The sequence below is a fragment of the Triticum urartu genome, chromosome 1A (assembly GCF_056163025.1).
Source record: "Triticum urartu cultivar PI428250 chromosome 1A, HENAU_Tu73, whole genome shotgun sequence".
Classification (NCBI taxonomy): Eukaryota; Viridiplantae; Streptophyta; class Magnoliopsida; order Poales; family Poaceae; genus Triticum; species Triticum urartu.
In genome coordinates, this window is record NC_141873.1 from 11,575,042 (window position 1) to 11,595,009 (window position 19,968).

At 44.5% G+C, this 19,968-nt stretch overlaps 3 protein-coding genes across 3 annotated transcripts; all 3 read right to left on the reverse strand.

Annotated features, from left to right (window-relative positions):
* Nucleotides 1-3,556: 3,556 nt before the first annotated feature.
* Nucleotides 3,557-7,637, reverse strand: LOC147988335 (uncharacterized). The gene is made up of 13 exons (XM_087543857.1): nucleotides 6,807-7,637; nucleotides 6,312-6,382; nucleotides 6,141-6,191; nucleotides 5,963-6,041; nucleotides 5,653-5,723; nucleotides 5,384-5,485; nucleotides 5,181-5,270; nucleotides 4,644-4,718; nucleotides 4,528-4,560; nucleotides 4,359-4,442; nucleotides 4,181-4,234; nucleotides 3,983-4,054; nucleotides 3,557-3,856 (listed from the first exon to the last, which is right to left on the reverse strand). The coding sequence occupies exons 1-13, from the start codon at nucleotides 6,841-6,843 to the stop codon at nucleotides 3,761-3,763; spliced, it is 915 nt and encodes a 304-aa protein (XP_087399983.1). The 5' UTR covers nucleotides 6,844-7,637; the 3' UTR covers nucleotides 3,557-3,760.
* A 26-nt stretch (nucleotides 7,638-7,663) lies between these two features.
* LOC147988336 (uncharacterized) lies at nucleotides 7,664-8,648 on the reverse strand. Its single transcript, XM_087543864.1, has one exon. It carries the CDS (start codon nucleotides 8,142-8,144, stop codon nucleotides 7,935-7,937), a length of 210 nt encoding a protein of 69 aa, XP_087399990.1. The 5' UTR covers nucleotides 8,145-8,648; the 3' UTR covers nucleotides 7,664-7,934.
* Nucleotides 8,649-8,804: 156 nt separating this feature from the next.
* On the reverse strand, nucleotides 8,805-9,295 carry LOC147988337 (uncharacterized). The gene has a single exon (XM_087543862.1). The coding sequence runs from the start codon at nucleotides 9,234-9,236 to the stop codon at nucleotides 9,021-9,023; it is 216 nt and encodes a 71-aa protein (XP_087399988.1). The 5' UTR covers nucleotides 9,237-9,295; the 3' UTR covers nucleotides 8,805-9,020.
* Between the last annotated feature and the right edge of the window lie 10,673 nt (nucleotides 9,296-19,968).

Genomic DNA, 19,968 nt, shown 5'->3' on the forward strand with positions numbered 1-19,968 from the left:
AATAAACATTTATCATGAAATAAGGAAATAAATAATAACTTTATTATTGCCTCTAGGGCATATTTCCTTCAGAAACAGCAGCAGTTTGTTGCACAGAAGATCCGGGGTCTGCAGCAGAAGGATCCACAGCAGCATCCCCCGGTGATCCCGAGGCAGATACCCCGTGATCTGACGAGGAGGCAGGATTTTCTGCGGCCTCAGCGTGTGGTGAAGAGGCGCCTACCACCACAGAAGATTCGGCCGCAGCAGGAGACCCGCTCCCACCAGGAGTGTCATCATGGGAATCCATCCGGGATCCAGTGCCGGTCAGGTGGTCCACCGCACGGGACCCCGAGCCAGTTGGCTGACGCGGGCGCCGTGTGTACCAGGTGGGCGGATCGGGGAAGCGGCTTGTCAGCTGCCGCATGGAGCGCAGAGATTGGCGCGGGCCATCAGCACCCCCTGATTGGTCGGAGGCACGCCTCGCTGCTGAGTCGCGACGGTCGACACAAGCGCTGTCGGGCAGGTCGTTGTCAGGCACAGGTGCAGAGGGCGTTAATCCCGAGGAGGATATGTTCCCCGAGGGCCTGCACATGAAATATGGCTCGTTTGGAGCCGTTTCTTCACCGTTTTCATCACCGTGACCATCATGTGCTTCGCTGCTTTGTCCTACATCATCACATAACTCAAGCAAGCCGTTATGAGGATTAGTTGGCATGTGATCATTACAGTTATTTTCCCCAAGGGCACCTACTAGATGTGATGGCAAAAGGGGAATTTCTTGGCGAAGGAGGGCACCGGCGTTTGGATGTAGATCAGCAAAGGGAAATTTTGTTTCGTCAAAAACGACATCTCTAGAGATATAGACTCGTCCAGTGGAAACATCAAGGCACTTAACTCCTTTATGTTGGGGACTATAGACCAAGAAAACACACTGTTTCGAGCGAAACATAAGTTTACGATTGTTGTAGGGTCTAAGATTTGGCCAACACGCGCAGCCAAAAACACGAAGTGATGTATAATCGGGTTTGGTGTGAAGAAGTCTTTCTACCGGTGTTTCATGATTGATGACACGACTAGGAAGCATGTTGATGATATGAACAGCGGTAAGAAAAGCCTCGTCCCAAAATTTGAGAGGCATGGATGCGCCGGCCAAGAGAGCTAGGCCAACCTCAACAATGTGCCTATGTTTCTTTTCAGCAGATCCATTCTGTTGATGTGCATGAGGACAAGATACTTGGTGAGAGATGACAAGAGTTTGGAAAAACGAGTTCAATTTTTCGTACTCCCCTCCCCAATCAGATTGAACATCAACAATCTTGCTATTAAACTTTCGTTCAACGAGAGCTTGGAAGTTGTGAAAAACTTGAAAAACCTCGGATCTTTTGTTAAGTAAGTAGATCCAAGAATACTTGCTATAGTCATCAATGAAGCTAACATAGTAAGTATGCCTACCAACAGAACTTGGAGCAGGACCCCAAACATTAGAAAAGATAACTTGCAATGGTTTGGTAGAAATACTCGTGGAAATTGGATAAGGTAATTGATGGCTTTTAGCCTTTTGATAAGAATCACAAATTGTTTCGACATCACGCTCTCCAACATATGGGAGCTTATTCTTCCTAAGAAATCGTTCAACTAAACAAAAAGATGCATGCCCTAGTCTATCGTGCCACCGTGTCGAGGAGATTTTGGTGACACCATAAGCTTGCTTATTTGCTCTTCTAAACTCCGGAATCAATGGGTAAAGCCCGCGAAGACATCTACCTCGGTAGAGCACCTTCCTCGTTGCCTGATCCTTGATCAAAAAGAAAAAAGCGTGAAACTCGAGAAAGACGTGATTGTCAATGGCAATACGATGAACGGAGAGAAGATTTTTAGATGCACTAGGGACATGAAGATTTTTTCTTAGATGAATCTTTCGGTGAGGGGTTTGAAAAACTGAATGACCAACATGTTTAATCCTCATACCTGATCCACCTGCTGTGTGTATCTGATCTTGGCCGCGGTACTTCTCCCGCATAGTCACCTTTTCAAGTTCACCGGTGATGTGATTTGTAGCGCCACTATCAACATGCCAGTTTGTATCAACCCCGTATGAGGCTTCTGCAGCGCCAGCAACCTTCTCATCTTGCGAGGATTCTCCTTCATCCTCCTCAAACCGGTACCAGCAATCCTTTGCTGAGTGACCGATCTTGCTGCAGATTTGACACTTGACAGCGTCGGGGCGGTTCCTGGAGTTGCTGTGACGGCCCTTGTTGTTGGTGTAGAAGGGCCGCCCACGAGAGGCGTTGTTGCTGGGAGTTGTCGCTGCCGCCGCTGCTTTTGCTCTTTCCCTTGTTGCGTGGAGGGCCACGATAGCCGCGCGAGCCACCACGACCACCACGAACAGCGGCGTTGGCGGAGCTCTTGAACCCGGCGTTGTTGCCGGCACCATGGAACAGCGCAATGCGATGATCAAAGTTGCTTACTTGAGCGAACAGATCATCGATCGTGACCGGTTCCTTGCGGGCGACGAGTGCCGACACCAGCAGCTGGTACTCCATATCCAGCCCCGCCAGGATGTAGGAGATGACCTCATCGTCATCCAGTGGCTTGCCGGCGGCCGCCAACTCGTCGGCGAGGGAGCGGATGTGAGCGAAGTAGGTGCCCACCGCTTGCGTGCCCTTCTGCGCGTTGGAGAGGGCGATTCTGATGTTGTTGATGCGAGATCGGGACTGGGACGAGAACATGCTCGCCACAGCAGTCCAGAGCTCATGCGCCTTGCGGATCGAGGTCACCTGGACAAGACGAAAGATTGATCAACAGATGGCCAAGTACCTGCTGTTCTTCCCTCACCCAGACTTGATGTAGAGGGTTCGGGACAGCTTCCTCCTTGCCATCTTTGTCCTTGGTGACGAGGAACTTCTCTGGTTCCTTGATGGATCTGTCGACGTAGCCAAAGAAGCCAGCACCGATGAGCTGGGGCGTGATCTGGGCGCGCCATAGGACGTAGTTCGTCCTGGTGAGCTTCTCTGTTACCTCGCCATGGATGGTGGGTACAGGAGCAACGGCGGAAGACGACATGGCTAGAGCTAGGGTTGGATGGATGCTAGATGTTGTGGAAGAGGGAGGCTCTGATTACCATGTGAAGATTGCGGTAAACGTCTTGCCTCGGTGCGAGGGGACGTGGTTCGTGTTTAAAGGCAGGGGCGCAGATCCCTGTAGCGCATACATAGTAGATAGAATACATCTTGGAGAGGAAGAAAGAGAGAGATAGAGATAGCCACGGTTAAAGATAACTATCTAGGCTAAACAAACTACCAGAATATCTCCAAGTAATCTATCACGTTACAATGGTGCAATATGCGCCAAACTATGTGTTTAACAATCAGTACACTGCAGAATCTCTGACCAGCAACTCAATCGAAATGAAAAGGATGCTTTCATGGTGTAAAGTTCCTGAACGATTATTAACAAAATGTACAAATCCTCTCAGTAAAAGAAGTCACTAACAAGAATGACACCAAATCCAAACTTGGAAGTTAACTATTGATTACATCTGTAAATGGAACGACATGAGTTTATCATTCTCCCTTGGCATAAAAAGATTACATCTTCTACCATATGGTGTAAATGTATAATCAAGACAACTATTGCGAGTATACCTATTTACACAAGGCCACACATAACTATAAGTGAAATCCAAGTTGTCGCTACAAATGTTATCTCGCTGGAAATACAGATGAGCATTTCCAAAAGAAAATCCGTGGAGTTCTACAGCTCATGCCAGTAATATCATCTATACATCAGATGAACTCCTTAGAAAGCTAAGTCCAAGTCCAGGTAGCTTCCACCTCATGCTTCCATCGCTGGAGGGCAACACCTTGTGGTTCTCCTGGAATGCAAAGAGAGCCAATCAAAAATCATCATCCAAGGCAGCAAAACAAACTTGATTTGTATAAACAGAGCGCATCGATATAAGGGGGTCATTGTTTGCAATGTTCGGAAACTGAAACCAAACCTGGCTTTCGTCCTCGCTAGGCTCAGCTACTGATGCGACCGTTTGAAGAGATACAAGAGGAGACTGCGGCAACTGCAGGAAAGTAACATGCAGCAAGAAATGCATAAATTAGATTCCCGGTGGCAAGAGCTGGAAAGGCAGAGCCTTTTTTTCACCTTAAAAACTTTTAATACGAAAACAAAGGTTAGTCTTATTTACAATTTTGATCTTTTGCTCTGATGAGGATCCTAGAGCTGGAAGGAACGATGAAACCTGAAAATTGAAAACGTCTCTTCAGACTAAGAATCTAGAAGTATGGCAGTTGATGCAGAACCAGTAGCGAATCATGTAAGCAACATGCCACTAAGGAATTGCATAAGCTAGGCCGACGACTTGCCTGACGAATATTGGGATTCTGGCCACTATGTTCTAATTGTTGGCTGAACCCAACCAAGGCTTCAGTTGCACGCACAGTACGATCCTGATACAGGTTTGAAACTAGATAATATCAGGAACATGTAAAGGAAAAACAGAAGGGGAAGGGCGAATAATGGACATGTACTTACCTGGGTGTCCTCGATACCAGACAGCCTTGACCCCTGCAAGATAAATAAGTGCACCCGTGAGTGATATGTAGCTCCAGAGTAAGCAAGTTTTACATGTTTCAGTACAAGGCACGTACCCATATTTCAACCGTACGGCTGACTTCTTGGAGCTCCTTCTGAAAGGCGCTCAGATCCACATGGATCACTGCAACCTACAAGACAGTAAATAAATTTAGTGCAAAACCAAAATGAAATAAATAAAGAATATAGCCAAAAAAAATTAAGTCGAAGATAGACGAGCCCAGATTCCTAATGAATAAATGGAAACTCGAAAACGATCCTTATGATTCTAAAAGAATGAGGGGCAAGGGGATTGATACCAAGAAAGATTTCTTCTTATTATAAGACATGATTTGATCTGCATTTTCTTGGTAAAAGAACAATCTTCTTAATCATATGATAAATGGAAAGTTTTCAATTATGATTAAATGGAAAGTGTTCAATTAGAACACGAAAACGTGACTTAGTTGGCCTTAGGGTTCCTTCAAAGGAATTGACCGAGGAGCCGTATGAGGTGAAAATGTCATGTATGGTTCTGTAGAGGTATCGTTGTTTCGTTTCGCCATCCAAAAGTACCAGAAAAGGAAATATTTATGCAGCAGGAATGTTCCAACCTCATCCCTTGTCCCTTCGATAATTTCTTGTGTTTCGTCTAGATTAGCATCGACCCGGTCGATCCTCCCGGAAAGATGTTTCTTAGTAACCTGAAATGGACGTATATGTTCTTCTTCATGTAAGATAAAAAGGTCAAGATGGATGTATAGCATGGTTCGGCACAACAGTCGATGTGCAATATCAGTAAAAAAAAGGACCTTGCCTGTACTGTATTTGAAACACCATCTAACTGTTTTCCAACGACATCACAGGCATCAGCTAGACCGCGCTTCGTCACCCACATCATGTCAGAAATCTTCCAACCCTGTAAATTATCGCGCGAATTTTAGATATATGCTAGCATGGTGATAATTAGCAATTCTGGATGACTTCAAAAGCAGAATGACCTGCAACTAGAAGGAAATAATCTAGGATAGTATTACAGCCTCAGTGTTGTGTAGTCTTGGATCGCCTAAAACAATGAGAGTTTACCTTCCACCTGATGTATGTGTAGCCGATAAGCCCAGCAACGACAATTGCTGTTATGGTATAGGAACCAGACCCTACAAAAGAAGAAGGTAACTAAGATATAATAATAATTCACATATTAAATACTTACCAGCTATAGGAATTCACATATTCAGATAAGAATTGTACAAACTAGCTAGAGGGCCAAAATCATATAACCATGTACGACGTCTAAAGGGCATGATGAAAAAACGATAGATCAAATCCAACATAAGACACATTTGCATAATCAATTTGGTTGAGAACCGAGACAAGAAAACAGGCGAGCACTGACCTGATGTGTCGGAGATAACCGTAACATTCTCGTCTCTGCGGCGTACGACTCGCTGTACCTCCTCCTTGATACTGTTGAGCTGAAAATGTTTAGCAGAGTCAAGCAACGCCATTTTAGATCTAAAGTCTGTCAAACCAATCTGGCCGACACGTAAAACAAACATCCACAACAAACAAACCTGTGACGCCAACTGATCGTTGCTGTCATGCTTGCCGGTGTTCTTCACAAACTAGAGGAGGAGACAAACAAAGTTACAAAATTGTCACGCGGCGTGTGTACAATCGAATCAACCCGACTGATCGAGAATAAAGGCACCGAGGCAAGGTAGGTGATGAAAGTAGGTAATTACATGGGCAAGCGTGTCCCCGATGATGGGGACTTTCTTGGCGTCGCCTCCTGTAAGAATAGTGCTGAGATATCCTGCCAAGAGACCGAGAAGAAAGAAAGAAATAAAGGCTAATTGCAGATTGTTAAAGAACAGAGGCTGCAATTCTCAATCAAGGGGGGGAGGCTGCAAAAGCTTTGCTTGAAGCAAGTAAGAAGACAGAATTATAGATACAGGGATGGGTTGTGAGAGAGCAGTTGGATTGGATTGGATTATTTGTAGCCATCAAAGTAAACTAGAGTAGGAACCAAAGTGATCCGTTGATCCGTATGTACCCACCCAGCGGGTAGGTAAGCTAAACCCTAGGCAGGAAGCTAGATGTAAGCTAAACCCCAGCATCAGCAGCACATCAGATAGATTCAGAAGGACGCGGCAGTCGCCGGCGGCGACGAGAGAACCGTAGATGCATGGCAGATAGATGTGGACCGAAGCTGAGGGGTGATGAGCACGGGAACTCACCGGAGCCGAGCACGACGGCGATGTTGCCGAGCGCCATGGCGCCGAAAATCCAAGCCGGGCAGCACGGCCGAACGAGCGAGCACCGGAGCTAGCACGTGGCCCTCGACGGCGACGGCGAGATCGGGCGCGCACGTACGGCCGGCGGTGGGCGATTCCGCTCCCTGCTGGTTTATTATTATTCTCTCGCCGTACGTAGTACGTGTCTGTATCGTCTGGCGGCGGTTAAAACCGACGAACGAATAAACGGAAGCAGAATCTCGTTGGATTTAGTTTCTTTCATTCAATCACACGAGACTCCTTCCTTCCTTTTTCCGGAAACACGCTCGATCGGGAGGGCCATCCGCCCTGGATTTTCCCTGGCCGTTGGGTTTTAGATGGACGGACGCGCGTGATCCGACGGGCAAAGCGGTAAATTATTATGCCCTTAACTCTTTTCTTTTTTGACAACTATTCGTGTGCCCTAAACTTTTTTTTTGGACAACTATTCAGGTGGGTGGCCGTTTGGCAAATCGGCTTTGGATTACTTTCAAAAAAAAATCGGCTTTGGATTGAATTAACCAAATTCCGTTGATAACCGGACCTTCTTGGGGAACAAGGCAAGGATTCCCAACAAATACAAATGAACAGCCCGCGTCCAGTGTACCGACACACGCACGCCCCTTATTCTTGGGAGATCAAGAAAGGAACGGATGCAGTGTGTTACAGTGAGTTCATTCATGTTCCGACCGATTCAACCATCATCTATCCAAAAGACCGAACTGATAGAGAAAGGGGGGCGGGCAACATATTTCAACACAGCGACACAAACCAGAGGACCCTGCCTACAAAAGGTACTACTCTCTCCGTTGCAAAACTAATAAAGGTCAAACATCGAAAAGCCTGATTTATTTCTGAGGGGCAGAAACATTACGCCTTATATTTCGAAGCGGAGCCTGTATCATCATATCATAAACCGCGGCTACCATTCACAAACAAAAAGCATCATCAACTCCAAACGCCATCCATGCCATGAATGAAAATGCTGCATCTAACTAAAAGCACCCATTATTATCAATACAAACCAAACCCATGGTCCTGGGCAGGTTCAGAGGCAGTAGTAGCTAGTTTCAAAGTTAAGGGCGCGCCTGTTTAGGAGGATCCCGGGGTGGAGGCGCTTGCGGCGGTGGAGGCGGCCGCCTCCTTCTTCAGGTCCTCAAACTTGTCGATGGTGACCTGCAGCTCGTCGGTGCTGCCCACTGCCCACATGGTGTAGTAGTACACCCCAAAGACGAACCCAGTCAGCCCGCCCGCCACCACCACGTTCTTCGTCTTGGGCGCCAGGCTGCCAAACCCTGCCATGGACGACGACGAAGACGACTAGGTTGCTGCTGCTGCAGGACAAAAATGTGGAAAATGTTACATGTAGTTACCAATCCAAGGTGCGAAACACAAAAAATGGTCCTCTCACAACTGAGAGAAAAGTTACGACGCAGCGACAACAGACCAGAGGACCCTGCCTACAAAAGGCACTGCTCTCTCCATTGCAAAACTAATAAAGGTCAAACATCGAAAAGCCTGATTTATTTCTGAGGGGCAGAAACATTACGCCTTATATTTTGAAGCGGAGCCTGTATCATCATATCATAAACCGCGGCTACCATTCACAAACAAAAAGCATCATCAACTCCAAACGCCATCCATGCCATGAATGAAAATGCTGCATCTAACTAAAAGCACAGAGGGGAACTTTTGGTCTATGGGGACATATGCACCCTATATGGGAAAAAATTAGTAATTCAACAAAAAGTCAAAAATTCCTGAAAATATTTTTGAAATAAACTTGACCTTCTATTGTACTCGTGAAAAATAAAATCCACAAAAAAAATATCCTTTTGACTTCTTTTCAAAAAAGACAAATTTCTGGTCAAAATAGCGTGAATAGTGACCTATAATAGCAAATAAATTTTCTGTGAAGTCAACATCTTTTTCTTTTTTGTGAAAATTATGTATACTAGTGCGTAAGTAAGTCAACTTTATTCTAAAAATAGTTTCTTAACTATTTTGACTTTTTGTTTAACTATTAAAAATAAATCCCCATATAGGGTACATATGTACCCAGGAACCATTGGGTATTTCCTCTAAAAGCACCCATTATTATTATCAATACAAACCAAACCCATGGTCCTGGGCAGGTTCAGAGGCAGCAGCTAGTTTCAAAGTTAAGGGCGCATTTGTTTATGAGGATCCCGGGGTTGAGGCGCTTGCGGCAGCGGCGGAGGCGGCTGCCTCCTTCTTCTTCAGGTCCTCAAACTTGTCGATGGTGACCTGCAGCTCGTCGGTGCTGCCTACCGCCCACATGGTGTAGTAGTACACCCCGAAGACGAACCCCGTCAGCCCGCCCGCCACCACCACGTTCTTCGTCTTGGGCGCCAGGCTGCCAAACCCTGCCATCGACGACAACGACGACTAAGTTGCTGCTGCTGCTGCTGAAGGACAAAAATGTGGAAAATGTTACCATGTAGTTACCAATCCAAGGTGCGGAACATGAAAAATGGTCCTCTGGCAACTCGAGAGACAAGTGACTGGTTCCATGCCGGTATCAAATTCAACGCGGGGCACGGATGTGAAAGTATGTTACTACATGTAGGCACCACTTCAAAATACAGTCTGTACACTTTCAAACTAGGCATTGCGGGGGCAGTTTGAAGATGTAGAGATTTGTGTCATACTACAATCTGACTCCCCTCTGGTGCTTATACAGCCTGGCATTCAGCAGCTTTGCGACAACTGACAATTACTGTCACACCAACAAGAAACATAGGGGTTAATGGCAAGTAGCCTCCCTATCTGAACCAAATACTGTCTGTACATCACAGCACGACCTACTGACGCTTCGTTCAGCCATACAAAGCACTCTAGGAAGCACTAGAACATCGGGCCTGAGCAATCGTCTATGTCTCACAAGGCCTGTCTACCTGGTGCTGGAACTTGTCGGAGACAATGGTGCACTGATCCCAGAAACAGAGACAGAGGGAGGTCCATTCAAACTAAAACCATTGGAAACATGAAGACGCTGTTGGAAAACTATTATCTACAGACATGTGTGAGATATCTTGTGTAATTCTTTTAGGAAACAAACGCAAGGCCCTGCTTAACTCCAAAAAAAAAAATTTGGGCCTATATAAATCGCTCTGCACAAGTGTTTCAAAGACACACAGCGCAATTTATTTATCTTGGCAGTGCTTACTGGAATTCTGATACAGCCGACGTACTGAAATTAAGGTGTACAAGATTTGGTGTATATGTGTAGTCATAATAGTACTACATGGATTTCTTCCATGGCTGTTTAGCGTCTGTACTCTGTGTCGTCTCAACGGTGTATATGTGTCGTCTCAACGGTTTTCGATGGTGTCCTATTTAACGTGAATGCGGACGTCTCCAAAGCATAACCCCAAAACGATAGCGGTAAATCTGTAAGAGACATCATAGATCGCACCATATCAAGTAAAGTACGATTACGACGTTCGGACACACCATTACGTTGTGGTGTTCCGGGTGGCGTGAGTTGCGAAACTATTCCGCATTGTTTCAAATGTACACCAAACTCGTAACTCAAATATTTTCCTCCATCATTAGATCGCAGAAACTTTATTTTCTTGTTACGATGATTTTCAACTTCACTCTGAAATTCTTTGAACTTTTCAAATGTTTCAGACTTATGTTTCATTAAGTAGATATACCCATATCTGCTTAAGTCATCTGTGAAGGTGAGAAAATAACGATATCCGCCACGAGCCTCAACATTCATCGGACCACATACATCTGTATGTATGATTTCCAACAAATCTGTTGCTCTCTCCATAGTACCGGAGAACGGCGTTTTAGTCATCTTGCCCATGAGGCACGGTTTGCAAGTACCAAGTGATTCATAATCAAGTGGTTCCAAAAGTCCATCAGTATGGAGTTTCTTCATGCGCTTTACACCGATATGACCTAAACGGCAGTGCCACAAATAAGTTGCACTATCATTATCAACTCTGCATCTTTTGGCTTCAACATTATGAATATGTGTGTCACTACTATCGAGATTCAATAAGAATAGACCACTCTTCAAGGGTGCATGACCATAAAAGATATTACTCATATAAATAGAACAACCATTATTCTCTGATTTAAATGAATAATTGTCTCGCATTAAACAAGATCCAGATATAATGTTCATGCTCAACGCTGGCACCAAATAACAATTATTTAGGTCTAATACTAATCCCGAAGGTAGATGTAGAGGTAGCGTGCCGACCGCGATCACATCAACTTTGGAACCATTTCCCACGCGCATCGTCACCTCGTCCTTAGCCAATCTTCGCTTAATCCGTAGTCCCTGTTTCGAGTTGCAAATATTAGCAACAGAACCAGTATCAAATACCCAGGTGCTACTGCGAGCATTAGTAAGGTACACATCAATAACATGTATATCACATATACCTTTGTTCACCTTGCCATCCTTCTTATCCGCCAAATACTTGGGGCAGTTCCGCTTCCAGTGACCAGTCTGCTTGCAGTAGAAGCACTCAGTTTCAGGCTTAGGTCCAGATTTGGGTTTCTTCTCCTGAGCAGCAACTTGCTTGATGTTCTTCTTGAAGTTCCCTTTCTTCTTCCCTTTGCCCCTTTTCTTGAAACCAGTGGTCTTATTGACCATCAACACTTGATGCTCCTTCTTGATTTCTACCTCCGCAGCTTTTAGCATTGCGAAGAGCTCGGGAATTGTCTTATCCATCCCTTGCATGTTATAGTTCATCACGAAGCTCTTGTAGCTAGGTGGAAGTGATTGGAGAATTCTGTCAATGACGCAATCATCCGGAAGATTAACTCCCAATTGAATCAAGTGATTATTATACCCAGACATTTTGAGTATATGCTCATTGACAGAACTGTTCTCCTCCATCTTGCAGCTATAGAACTTATTGGAGACTTCATATCTCTCAATTCGGGCATTTGCTTGAAATATTAACTCCAACTCCTGGAACATCTCATATGCTCCATGACGTTCAAAACGTCGTTGAAGAACCGATTCTAAGCCGTAAAGCATGGCACATTGAACTATCGAGTAGTCATCAGCTTTGCTCTGCCAGACGTTCTTAACGTCGTCAGTTGCATCAGTAGCAGGCCTGGCACCTAGCGGTGCTTCTAGGACGTAATTCTTCTGTGCAGCAATGAGGATAATCCTCAAGTTACGGACCCAGTCCGTGTAATTGCTACCATCATCTTTCAACTTTGCTTTCTCAAGGAACGCATTAAAATTCAACGGAACAACAGCACGGGCCATCTATCTACAATCAAACATAAACAAGCAAGATACTATCAGGGACTAAGTTCATGATAAATTTAAGTTCAATTAATCATATTACTAAAGAACTCCCACTTAGATAGACATCCCTCTAATCCTCTAAGTGATCACGTGATCCATATCAACTAAACCATGTCCGATCATCACGTGAGATGGAGTAGTTTCAATGGTGAACATCATTATGTTGATCATATCTACTATATGATTCACGCTCGACCTTTCGGTCTCCGTGTTCCGAGGCCATATCTATTATATGCTAGGCTCGTCAAGTTAAACCTGAGTATTCCGCGTGTGCAACTGTTTTGCACCCGTTGTATTTGAACGTAGAGCCTATCACACCCGATCATCACGTGGTGTCTCAGCACGAAGAACTTTCGCAACGGTGCATACTCAGGGAGAACACTTTTACTATGATAATTTAGTGAGGGATCATCTTATAATGCTACCGTCAATCAAAGCAAGATAAGATGCATAAAAGATAAACATCACATGCAATCAATATAAGTGATATGATATGGCCATCATCATCTTGTGCTTGTGATCTCCATCTTCGAAGCACCGTCATGATCACCATCGTCACCGGCGCGACACCTTGATCACCATCGTAGCATCGTTGTCGTCTCGCCAAACTTATGCTTCTACGACTATCGCTACCGCTTAGTGATAAAGTAAAGCATTACAGGGCGATTTCATTGCATACAATAAAGCGACAACCATATGGCTCCTGCCAGTTGCCGATAACTCGGTTACAAAACATGATCATCTCATACAATAAAATTTAGCATCATGTCTTGACCATATCACATCACAACATGCCCTGCAAAAACAAGTTAGACGTCCTCTACTTTGTTGTTGCAAATTTTACGTGGCTGCTACAGGCTTAGCAAGAACCAATCTTACCTACGCATCAAAACCACAATGACAGTTTGTCAAGTTGGTGTTGTTTTAAACTTCGCAAGGACCGGGCGTAGCCACACTTGGTTCAACTAAAGTTGGAGAAACTGACACCCGCCAGCCACCTGTGTGCAAAGCACGGCAGTAGAACCAGTCTTGCGTAAGCGTACGCGTAATGTCGGTCCGGGCCGCTTCATCCAACAATACCGCCGAACCAAAGTATGACATGCTGGTAAGCAGTATGACTTATATCGCCCACAACTCACTTGTGTTCTACTCGTGCATATAACATCAACACATAAAACCTAGGCTCGGATGCCACTGTTGGGGAACGTAGTAATTTCAAAAAAATTCCTACGCACACGCAAGATCATGGTGATTCATAGCAACGAGAGGGCAGAGTGTTGTCCACGTACCCTCGTAGACCGAAAGCAGAAGTGTTATATCAACGCGGTTAATGTAGTCGTACGTCTTCACGATCCGACCGATCCAAGCACCGTTACTCGGGCACCTCCGAGTTCTTGGCACACGTTCAGCTCGATGACGATCCCCGGGCTCTGATCCAGCAAAGCGTCGGGGAGGAGTTCCGTCAGCACGACGGCGTGGTGACGATCTTGATGTTCTACTGTCGCAGGGCTTCGCCTAAGCACCGCTACAATATGACCGAGGTGGAATATGGTGGAGGGGGCTACGCACACGGCTAAGGAACGATCACGAAGATCAACTTGTGTGTCTCGAGGTGCCCCCCTGCCCCCGTATATAAAGGAGCAAGGGGGGTGCGGCCGGCCAGGAGGAGGGCGCGCCAGGAGGAGTCCTACTCCCACCAGGAGTAGGATTCCCCCCCCCCTTTCCTAGTTGGAATAGGATTCGGGAGGGGGAAAGAGGAGAGAGAGAAGGAAGGGGGGCGTCGCCCCCCTCTCCTTGTCCTATTCGGATTAGGGGGGAGGGGCGCGCGGCCCAGCCCTGGCCACCTCTCGTCTCTTCCACTAAAGCCCACTAAGGCCCATATACCTCCCGGGGGGTTCCGGTAACCTCCCGGTACTCCGGTAAAATCCTGATTTCACCCGGAACACTTCCGATATCCAAATATAGACTTCCAATATATCAATCTTTATGTCTTGACCATTTCGAGGCTCCTCGTCATGTCCGTGATCACATCCGGGACTCCGAACAAACTTCGGTACATCAAAATGCATAAACTCATAATGAAACTGTCATCGTAACGTTAAGCGTGCGGACCCTACGGTTCGAGAACAATGTAGACATGACCGAGACACATCTCCGGTCAATAACCAATAGAGGAACCTGGATGCTCATATTGGCTCCTACATATTCTACGAAGATCTTTATCGGTCAGACCGCATAACAACATACGTTGTTCCCTTTGTCATCGGTATGTTACTTGCCCGAGATTCGATCGTCGGTATCTCAATACCTAGTTCAATCTCGTTACCGGCAAGTCTCTTTACTCGTTCCGTAATACATCATCTCGCAACTAACTCATTAGTTACAATGCTTGCAAGGCTTATATGATGTGCATTACCGAGAGGGCCCAGAGATACCTCTCCGACAATCGGAGTGACAAATCCTAATCTCGAAATACGCCAACCCAACATGTACCTTTGGAGACACCTGTAGAGCTCCTTTATAATCACCCAGTTACGTTGTGAAATTTGGTAGCACACAAAGTGTTCCTCCGGCAAACGGGAGTTACATAATCTCATAGTCATAGGAACATGTATAAGTCATGAAGAAAGCAATAGCAACATACTAAACGATCGGGTGCTAAGCTAATGGAATGGGTCATGTCAATCAGATCATTCATCTAATGATGTGATCCCGTTAATCAAATAACAACTCTTTGTCCATGGTTAGGAAACTTAACCATCTTTGATTAACGAGCTAGTCAAGTAGAGGCATACTAGTGACACTCTGTTTGTCTATGTATTCACACATGTATTATGTTTCCGGTTAATACAATTCTAGCATGAATAATAAACATTTATCATGAAATAAGGAAATAAATAATAACTTTATTATTGCCTCTAGGGCATATTTCCTTCAGTCTCCCACTTGCACTAGAGTCAATAATCTAGATTACACAGTAATGATTCTAACACCCATGGAGTCTTGGTGCTGATCATGTTTTGCTCGTGGAAGAGGCTTAGTCAACGGGTCTGCTACATTCAGATCCGTATGTATCTTGCAAATTTCTATGTCTCCCACCTGGACTAGATCCCGGATGGAATTAAAGCGTCTCTTGATGTGCTTGGTTCTCTTGTGAAATCTGGATTCCTTTGCCAAGGCAATTGCACCAGTATTGTCACAAAAGATTTTCATTGGACCCGATGCACTAGGTATGACACCTAGATCGGATATGAACTCCTTCATCCAGACTCCTTCGTTTGCTGCTTCCGAAGCAGCTATGTACTCCGCTTCACATGTAGATCCCGCCACAACGCTTTGTTTAGAACTGCACCAACTGACAGCTCCACCGTTTAAAGTAAACACGTATCCGGTTTGCGATTTAGAATCATCCGGATCAGTGTCAAAGCTTGCATCAACGTAACCATTTACGATGAGCTCTTTGTCACCTCCATACACGAGAAACATATCCTTAGTCCTTTTCAGGTATTTCAGGATGTTCTTGACCGCTGTCCAGTGATCCACTCCTAGATTACTTTGGTACCTCCCTGCTAGACTTATAGCAAGACACACATCAGGTCTGGTACACAGCATTGCATACATGATAGAGCCTATGGCTGAAGCATAGGGAACATCTTTCATTTTCTCTCTATCTTCTGCAGTGGTCGGACATTGAGTCTTACTCAACTTCACACCTTGTAACACAGGCAAGAATCCTTTCTTAGCCTGATCCATTTTGAACTTCTTCAAAACTTTGTCAAGGTAAGTGCTTTGTGAAAGTCCAATTAAGCGTTTTGATCTATCTCTATAGATCTTAATGCCCAATATGTAAGCAGCTTCACCGAGGTCTTTCATTGAAAAACTCTTATTCAAGTATCCCTTTATGCTATCCAGAAATTCTATATCATTTCCGATTAGTAATATGTCATCCACATATAATATCAGAAATGCTACAGAGCTCCCACTCACTTTCTTGTAAATACAGGCTTCTCCAAAAGTCTGTACAAACCCAAATGCTTTGATCACACTATCAAAGCGTTTATTCCAACTCCGAGAGGCTTGCACCAGTCCATAAATGGATCGCTGGAGCTTGCACACTTTGTTAGCTCCCTTTGGATCGACAAAACCTTATGGTTGCATCATATACAACTCTTCTTCCAGAAATCCATTCAGGAATGCAGTTTTGACATCCATCTGCCAAATTTCATAATCATAAAATGCGGCAATTGCTAACATGATTCGGACAGACTTGAGCATCGCTACGGGTGAGAAGGTCTCATCGTAGTCAATCCCTTGAACTTGTCGAAAACCTTTTGCGACAGGTCGAGCTTTGTAGACAGTAACATTACCGTCAGCGTCAGTCTTCTTCTTGAAAATCCATTTATTCTCAATTGCTTGCCGATCATCGGGCAAGTCAACCAAAGTCCACACTTTGTTCTCATACATGGATCCCATCTCAGATTTCATGGCTTCAAGCCATTTTGCGGAATCTGGGCTCACCATCGCTTCTTCATAGTTCGTAGGTTCATCATGATCTAGTAGCATGACTTCCAGAACAGGATCGCCGTACCACTCTGGTGCGGATCTTACTCTGGTTGATCTACGAGGCTCAGTAGTAACTTGATCTGAAGTTTCATGATCATCATCATCAACTTCCTCACTAATTGGTGTAGGTGTCGCAGAAACCGGTTTCTGTGATGAACTACTTTCCAATAAGGGAGCAGGTACAGTTACCTCATCAAGTTCTACTTTCCTCCCACTCACTTCTTTCGAGAGAAACTCCTTCTCTAGAAAGATTCCGAATTTAGCAACAAAAGTCTTGCCTTCGGATCTATGATAGAAGGTGTATCCAACAGTCTCCTTTGGATATCCTATGAAGACACATTTCTCCGATTTGGGTTCGAGCTTATCAGGTTGAAGGTTTTTCACATAAGCATCGCAGCCCCAAACTTTAAGAAACGACAACTTTGGTTTCTTGCCAAACCATAGTTCATAAGGCGTCGTCTCAACGGTTTTTGATGGTGTCCTATTTAACGTGAATGCGGCCGTCTCCAAAGCATAACCCCAAAACGATAGCGGTAAATCTGTAAGAGACGTCATAGATCGCACCATATCAAGTAAAGTACGATTACGACGTTCGGACACACCATTACGTTGTGGTGTTCCGGGTGGCGTGAGTTGCGAAACTATTCCGCATTGTTTCAAATGTACACCAAACTCGTAACTCAAATATTTTCCTCCACGATCAGATCGCAGAAACTTTAATTTCTTGTTACAATGATTTTCAACTTCACTCTGAAATTCTTTGAACTTTTCAAATGTTTCAGACTTATGTTTCATTAAGTAGATATACCCATATCTGCTTAAGTCATCTGTGAAGGTGAGAAAATAACGATATCCGCCACGAGCCTCAACATTCATCAGACCACATACATCTATATGTATGATTTCCAACAAATCTGTTGCTCTCTCCATAGTACCGGAGAACGGCGTTTTAGTCATCTTGCCCATGAGGCACGGTTTGCAAGTACCAAGTGATTCATAATCAAGTGGTTCCAAAAGTCCATCAGTATGGAGTTTCTTCATGCGCTTTATACCGATATGACCTAAACGGCAGTGCCACAAATAAGTTGCACTATCATTATCAACTCTGCATCTTTTGGCTTCAACATTATGAATATGTGTGTCACTACTATCGAGATTCAATAAGAATAGACCACTCTTCAAGGGTGCATGACCATAAAAGATATTACTCATATAAATAGAACAATCATTATTCTCTGATTTAAATGAATAACCGTCTCGCATTAAACAATATCCAGATATAATGTTCATGCTCAACGCTGGCACCAAATAACAATTATTTAGGTCTAATACTAATCCCGAAGGTAGATGTAGAGGTAGCGTGCCGACCGCGATCACATCAACTTTGGAACCATTTCCCACGCGCATCGTCACCTCGTCCTTAGCCAATCTTCGCTTAATCCGTAGTCCATGTTTCGAGTTGCAAATATTAGCAACAGAACCAGTATCAAATACCCAGGTGCTACTGTGAGCATTAGTAAGGTACACATCAATAACATGTATATCACATATACCTTTGTTCACCTTGCCATCCTTCTTATCCGCCAAATACTTGGGGCAGTTCCGCTTCCAGTGACCAGTCTGCTTGCAGTAGAAGCACTCAGTTTCAGGCTTAGGTCCAGATTTGGGTTTCTTCTCCTGAGCAGCAACTTGCTTGCTGTTCTTCTTGAAGTTCCCTTTTTTCTTCCCTTTGCCCCTTTTCTTGAAACCAGTGGTCTTATTGACCATCAACACTTGATGCTCCTTCTTGATTTCTACCTCCGCAGCTTTTAGCATTGCGAAGAGCTCGGGAATTGTCTTATCCCTTGCATGTTATAGTTCATCACGAAGCTCTTGTAGCTAGGTGGAAGTGATTGGAGAATTCTGTCAATGACGCAATCATCCGGAAGATTAACTCCCAATTAAATCAAGTGATTATTATACCCAGACATTTTGAGTATATGCTCATTGACAGAACTGTTCTCCTCCATCTTGCAGCTATAGAACTTATTGGAGACTTCATATCTCTCAATTCGGGCATTTGCTTGAAATATTAACTCCAACTCCTGGAACATCTCATATGCTCCATGACGTTCAAAACGTCGTTGAAGAACCGATTCTAAGCCGTAAAGCATGGCACATTGAACTATCGAGTAGTCATCAGCTTTGCTCTGCCAGACGTTCTTAACGTCGTCAGTTGCATCAGCAGCAGGCCTGGCACCTAGCGGTGCTTCTAGGACGTAATTCTTCTGTGCAGCAATGAGGATAATCCTCAAGTTACGGACCCAGTCCGTGTAATTGCTACCATCATCTTTCAACTTTGCTTTCTCAAGGAACGCATTAAAATTCAACGGAACAACAGCACGGGCCATCTATCTACAATCAAACATAAACAAGCAAGATACTATCAGGGACTAAGTTCATGATAAATTTAAGTTCAATTACTCATATTACTAAAGAACTCTCACTTAGATAGACATCCCTCTAATCCTCTAAGTGATCACGTGATCCATATCAACTAAACCATGTCCGATCATCACGTGAGATGGAGTAGTTTCAATGGTGAACATCATTATGTTGATCATATCTACTATATGATTCACGCCCGACCTTTCGGTCTCCGTGTTCCGAGGCCATATCTGTTATATGCTAGGCTCGTCAAGTTAAACCTGAGTATTCCGCGTGTGCAACTGTTTTGCACCCGTTGTATTTGAACGTAGAGCCTATCACACCCGATCATCACGTGGTGTCTCAGCACGAAGAACTTTCGCAACGGTGCATACTCAGGGAGAACACTTTTACTATGATAATTTAGTGAGGGATCATCTTATAATGCTACCGTCAATCAAAGCAAGATAAGATGCATAAAAGATAAACATCACATGCAATCAATATAAGTGATATGATATGGCCATCATCATCTTGTGCTTGTGATCTCCATCTTCGAAGCACCGTCATGATCACCATCGTCACCGGCGCGACACCTTGATCACCATCGTATCATCGTTGTCGTCTCGCCAAACTTATGCTTCTACGACTATCGCTACCGCTTAGTGATAAAGTAAAGCATTACAGGGCGATTTCATTGCATACAATAAAGCGACAACCATATGGCTCCTGCCAGTTGCCGATAACTCGGTTACAAAACATGATCATCTCATACAATAAAATTTAGCATCATGTCTTGACCATATCACATCACAACATGCCCTGCAAAAACAAGTTAGACATCCT